Source organism: Anarhichas minor, unplaced genomic scaffold, assembly GCF_050575085.1.
Source record: "Anarhichas minor isolate MPS153535 unplaced genomic scaffold, ASM5057508v1 ptg000051l, whole genome shotgun sequence".
Taxonomy (NCBI): domain Eukaryota; kingdom Metazoa; phylum Chordata; class Actinopteri; order Perciformes; family Anarhichadidae; genus Anarhichas; species Anarhichas minor.
The window spans coordinates 6,152,354-6,158,181 of record NW_027466497.1 but is presented as its reverse complement, the minus strand read 5'-3'; the positions used below and the strand labels follow the sequence as shown (position 1 = coordinate 6,158,181).

The 5,828-nt window shown below is 44.7% G+C and overlaps 1 protein-coding gene across 2 annotated transcripts; it reads left to right on the top strand.

Moving 5' to 3' along the window:
- Positions 1 to 2,818: 2,818 nt before the first annotated feature.
- On the top strand, positions 2,819 to 5,095 carry LOC142931345 (visinin-like protein 1). Of its 2 annotated transcripts, XM_076075237.1 has the most exons (3): positions 2,819 to 2,980; positions 3,776 to 3,991; positions 4,140 to 5,095. In XM_076075237.1, the coding sequence occupies exons 1-3, from the start codon at positions 2,819 to 2,821 to the stop codon at positions 4,335 to 4,337; spliced, it is 576 nt and encodes a 191-aa protein (XP_075931352.1). In that variant the 3' UTR covers positions 4,338 to 5,095. The 2 variants fall into 2 exon arrangements, with proteins under 2 accessions (XP_075931352.1, XP_075931353.1); XM_076075238.1 differs by lacking the exon at positions 3,776 to 3,991.
- Positions 5,096 to 5,828: the final 733 nt, after the last annotated feature.

Here is a 5,828-nt window from a genome sequence, read left to right as displayed (position 1 = left end):
CACCGTCTCTCTAGTCTTTGTTATTCTTAACACAAGGACATCGTTATTGCAACATGTCAACACATACAATTATTTTTTACTGCACTCAGATAAGCATCACACTCTGTGGCAGGCAAAATGGCTGTTATTTGGAGAAAATGGCAAATAAGCCACTTAATCTGTATTCTGAATGCATCTCATTGATTCCACGGGGATTTGACTCATTCGCTAAAAGAAACACCCGGAGTTACTTCCACATAACCTCCAACACCTCAATAGTCTCCTACAATGGATGTCTGCCTGAGGTAGATGAGCTGGCAGAGACCTGAGCAGCCGGGAGCGGTTCGAATGAACCTACGGGTTGCCTGTTTTGCTGGCGTGAACAGTGTTTATTTTGATTCTTTCAGTTTCCAATGTGTTGGCTCGCCTGGCTAGTCACACCTCTCACTGGCATCCACTGGAAACTCCATTATCTGCTTCATTTGCTTCCATAACAGAGGGATAAAATCTCATCTGCCTCAGTCAGAGGCGACACACAACGTTGCAACTCTGTGGAGAGTGTGTGTGTGTGTGTGTGTTTGTGTGTCCAGCAGGGTACCAGCCAAAATACACCCACAGCTTGTGTCACAAGTTTGTATACTTGTGATGTCTTTGTTGATGCAGTCGGTGATTTACAGAGCTACTCGTGAGTGGACATCAGTGATCCGGTCTAAGGCTGGTTTACACCAACAAGGATTCATTCGATCATTTGATCAAGATTAGTTCTAGTTTAGCTAAACCAGGTTCTGAGCTCGAGCATTGTTGCACAATTTAAAACTAATCTCGGTTTAGTAAATCAAATTTAAAACAATCAATAGGGAGATAATATACAGGTCATGTAATATAATATAATATAGACTGCTATAAATACATTTGTGTGTGTCTATTACGTATGCTGCAAAAAAGTCAGTTAGTGGCTAAGGTAATTCATTCAAGGCAAATGTTTTCAACCGGTTCTTTGTCATTGTAGTGCAGGTTAACGTTTCGGTGAGCACAGTACAGATGAACGAGTTCTACCAGCGGCTGAGCAGAGAGCGCGAGCGTGGGCGGCATGGAAGGAGGCCGGGCGGCGTTCATCTGCATGCTCTGCCCGCAGAAAATCTGTCAAGTTTCCGTTATATTTCTCCTTCTTTGTCCTCCAAAATGTACCTGCAAAAAACATGAGCACCTTTGTGTGATCTTCTGCCCCAAACATCTGCCTGCATCCATCCTGCAGCAGTTAACCTTGTGAAACTGTGTGTGCATGTGTCGAAGCGAAGACAAGCGCCTAACCTAACCTAAAAAAATCCTGAGTCATCTCTGAAGGGATCCATTTGTGTCACTGCACAATTTCAAAAGTCCTTTGTGGAAATGGAACACTTAACGTTTGCTCTTTTATGCTCGACACATGCTGGGCTCTGTCGTCAACGTGATAATGGTGGAAGCTATTTTCTGGCAATAATAAAGTCAGAGATGTTTGAATCGTACAGCACTGCGGTGAACAGATGCACACCCAGCCGACCCGTTCAGTGATTGGAACTGCTTTAACATTTATCATTCGGTTTATGTTTTATTCTGTTTCTGCCTGAACAGCACTCATTCTTTTCTTTTCTCAAACAACTGTAAGACGATTTTCTGAGAAGAGAGAAACATTCTTTTTTTGTGTTTCCACTTGATTAGATCACAGGCGACCTTTTCAAAATGACTTAATGCTGGAATGTCCTGTGTCCCACTAATGTCCTTTACTGCTCTTCCTCCAAGCTCTTGGCTCTCCTACAGTGACTCACGCTTGTCACAGGAATACAGTCCAAAATATCTGTACAGTTTTGGAGTGTCTTGGGGTTCAGTTGCCCCTCTCTGCATGACTCACTCGACATAAAGCGTGACAGGATCATATTGCAGCCTCTAAACTGTCCCCCGTCCACTCTCTCTGCAATTTAGAGGAGGATTTGTGGCCGCTTGGCTCGGCTGCGTCCTGGTGTCAAAGTGCTAAAAGCTGTCAGACAGGGCTATGAGTCAGGGATGGCGTCATGAAGGCACTGCAGTGGTCTTCAGCCATGTGAATATGTGTGCGGTGAGGAGCCGGTGTAATGGTCCGTTTTATGGCCAAAATATCGGTGATGCTATCAGAGGCTTTACTTCCACAAGGTGATTATGGAGGATAGATTGATACGAGTCATGACCCACTTCTGGTTTCCTAGTTCCACGATGATACAAAACTGCATCATCTGCATACATTTGTGTTTGAACTTCAGTAAAAAGTAAATGCATGTCATTTGTATGGACACCAAACAGGAAAGGGTCTAATATGGAACCTTGGGGCACACGGATATTATCCTTCAGGGTCAGAAAAGCAATCCTCAAGATATCTAACGAGATATCTAAAGCTTAGCGACTAAAATGTCATGTTTGACAAAAGGCCTAAGAGCACTGCTCCAACCAAAGCACCCTCATCTACCTTTGACTAAAGACATTACAAACAAATAGCTCACCTTACAAGCAAAATATCGCTTTCACTATCATTTTAAGTGGAATACATTTTTTGAAAATAGGACTAAATGGCTTGCTAAGAAAATGTATTGTCGTGTATATGTGTGTGTGAATGTTTTATACTGTATATTTTAACATTTAAAGCCACATTAAGACAGTACAGCTCTGCTCTGCATGTGTTACTCTGCAGGTAATTCCTTGTGTGCATCGCTCCTCAGAGACCTGTGCTGTAGCAACAGCACAGGGGCATTACTGCTGTTGCTGTGGTTTGTCTGGCACATCCTCACCCTCTCTCTCTCTCTCTCCCCCCTCCCCAGAGAGGTGAAGGATCATGGGGAAACACAACAGCAAGCTGGCTCCGGAGGTTCTGGACGACCTGACCAAGAGCACCGAATTCAATGAAGTAGAGCTGAAGCAGTGGTACAAAGGCTTCCTCAAAGACTGTCCCTCTGGCATCCTCAACCTGGACGAGTTTCAGCAGCTCTATGTTAAGGTGAGGGCAGAAGAGAGGCATGAAGTCACAAGTAGGGCTGGGGTCTTCACACAGTGCGGGGTAACACTGTGTTATTGCCTGCAGTGAAAATTGTTCTAATTCTTTCCATAGTTATATAAAATGAAAAAAGTTACCTTTGAAATGATTCAGAGCACAGTTGGGTTGTTACATAGAAAGCTTACGTTGTTTTGGGTCGGAGAGAGCGACTCTTTTAAGGCCTGAAACTCCCTCAGAACATGCCGGAGCCTTTGAGACGGCACAGCGCCAGAGAGAGGCTGGCTCATTTCAGTTTTTCATCAGTTCATCAGTTTCTCTTCCCCTCTCTGTCACGTGCATGTGGCTTGTACATCAGGTATTAGTCTGTCGAAACTAAACGAGGCAATTTTTCAAAAGTTGTTGAGGGATATCGGGCAGCAAACTCTCCTGGCCCCACTTAAGCGGCAGGAAATGGATGGATTGAGTTCCAACTGCATTAAGAGTTCAGATGCATTTTGTGCACAAGAAGACTCTAATTGGCCCTTTCGCTAAGCCCCGCCCCCCTCTGCTACTCCGCAAAGCTGTCAGAACTACCAAGAAGAAGAAAAATGTCCAAATGTAGTGCAGGATAGACGCTTCACTTGTCAAGCTGCTAGTGTAAATACAAGGCGCTGCCATTGCTTCATATTAAAAACGCTTTAACTGAAAAACTCTGACATTTTGGAACGTACCGCGGGGGGGCAACTCATGGCTCAGTGTGGGCATCTTTCAAGAAGCACAATGTAACTATTACTGTAATTATTTTTCTTTACTCTCCAGTTTTTCCCATATGGTGATGCCTCAAAGTTCGCCCAGCATGCATTTCGGACATTTGACAAGAATGGTGACGGCACGATCGACTTCAGGGAGTTCATCTGCGCCTTGTCCATCACCTCCAGGGGAAGCTTTGAGCAGAAACTCAACTGGGCCTTCAACATGTATGATCTGGACGGGGATGGAAAGATCACACGCATGGAGATGCTGGAGATCATCGAGGTATGTGCTTGTGAGGAGGGAGCAAGTGTCCTTTTATTAAGGAATCAGATTGTGAGGTTTTACTGGTTCTTATCTGAAATGTGTTTGAAGACAATGTCTCACTTTCTTTTCCCCTCCCCCTCCCCTCCCCTCCCCCTCCCCTCTGCAGGCCATCTACAAGATGGTCGGCACTGTGATCATGATGCGTATGAACGAGGACGGGCTGACCCCGCAGCAGCGCGTGGACAAGATCTTCTCCAAGATGGACAAGGACCACAACGATGAGATCTCCCTGGAAGAGTTCAAAGAGGCCGCCAAGTCCGACCCCTCCATCGTCCTACTGCTGCAGTGTGACATGCAGAAGTAGAGAGAGGGATGGGTGGAGAAACAGAGGGAGGGAGGGGAGGGGAAGAGTTGAACTGAAACAAGAGAAGGAAGGAGGATGAGAGAACAGAGGGGGCTCGGGAGGAAAGGGAGGGTTGCAGTTTTGAGAGGAGGCGGTAGGGAAGCTTTATTTTTTTCCTTTTTTGTTTTGAAGCAGTGATGACAGCAGTTGTGACGCAGTGGACCTCTGATTGATGCCATTCCTTTCCTATAGACCGTCCCGCCGTGCAGTACACTCGTGCAGCACCTCTGCTTCGGTCTAGCCGGGTGTCTTAACTAATCCAATCTGATGATCTGTGAAAAGAGGACATTCCCTCAGCTCCTTTCTAGTTTTTCCTCCTTGGAGGATTTTCACACTGTGTTACAATATATTGCAGGTGCAAAGGTTCTCCGTCTTTTTAGAACACATGCACGTTCATCTTATTTCTCCCGACTGAATGGTTGGCCAAGATCTTAAAAAGATTTAATTGCAAGTTACCATAGATTTCAATGGTCAGAAAACGTTTTGTTGTGCTCATTAGCTTTCTTTATGGAAGTTAGATGATAGGATTGATACCACTATCATATGTCAAACGTTAAGCTACAGCCAGGAGAAGGTTAGCTTAGCATTAAGACTGAAAACAAGGAAACAGCTCGCCAGTCTCCGTTCAGAGGTAAAGAAATCTGCTCACCAGCACCTCTACAACTCACTTATTAACATTTGATATACGAAGTGTGAAAACGATAAGTTGCAGTTTTAAAACGGGGCTTTGTGGAGGCAGTGCTCCCCGCCAGGAAATGGTTTGGCTTTTAACCCCGGGTGTAACTACAACTGGTCGTTTTTACAGTTTGGGTTTTTCTTTAACTTCTGGACAAGAGCGTGGCTAACTTTTTGCCCCGTTTCCAGTCGTTATGCTATGCTAAGCTTAAATTCTCCTAAAGTTTTCTGGCTCCAGCTTCATATTTAGTCTAACAATATGAGAGTGGTATCGACCGTCTCATCAAACGCTTGTCAAAAAAGCAAATAAACATATTTTCCAAAATGTTGAACAATTCGTGTAATGTCTCACTCTAGTGTAATTTCTGGCACCCAGATGCTAATGTGGAAACACAGCTGGTGTTTGGATGCAGTGCACCATGGGATAGTCTAAAAAAAGGAATGGCATTAAACCAACAAAGGGCCTGTTGTTTGGTCCACATGGTCCAGCTAGAGTTAAAAATGGTTTGTTGACAGAGAGAATTATGTAAATGACAATACCAGAGGCTTTGTGTGTGTGTGTGTGTGTGTGTGTGTGTGTGTGTGTGTGTGTGTGTGTGTTACGGTGCCCACATGTTTGTGAGTATGTGAGTATGTGTGTGTGGACATTTCACGGGCGAAAAATACACTTTGTGACCCCCAGATCAAACTGGCCTCTCTGCTTGTGTCTGTGTTTTGCGTTCACTTAATCCATCAACAGCCAAAACCACAACCAGTTGCATGGCGCCTAAAGAAAAG

Bases quoted from the DNA above. Each gene is read 5' to 3' on its own strand.
- LOC142931345 (XM_076075237.1), top strand. From the start codon at position 2,819: ATGGGGAAACACAACAGCAAGCTGGCTCCGGAGGTTCTGGACGACCTG. The intron at 2,981-3,775 runs GTGAGGGCAGAA...TTTACTCTCCAG, and splicing joins TTCAGCAGCTCTATGTTAAG to TTTTTCCCATATGGTGATGC. The intron at 3,992-4,139 runs GTATGTGCTTGT...TCCCCTCTGCAG, and splicing joins AGATGCTGGAGATCATCGAG to GCCATCTACAAGATGGTCGG.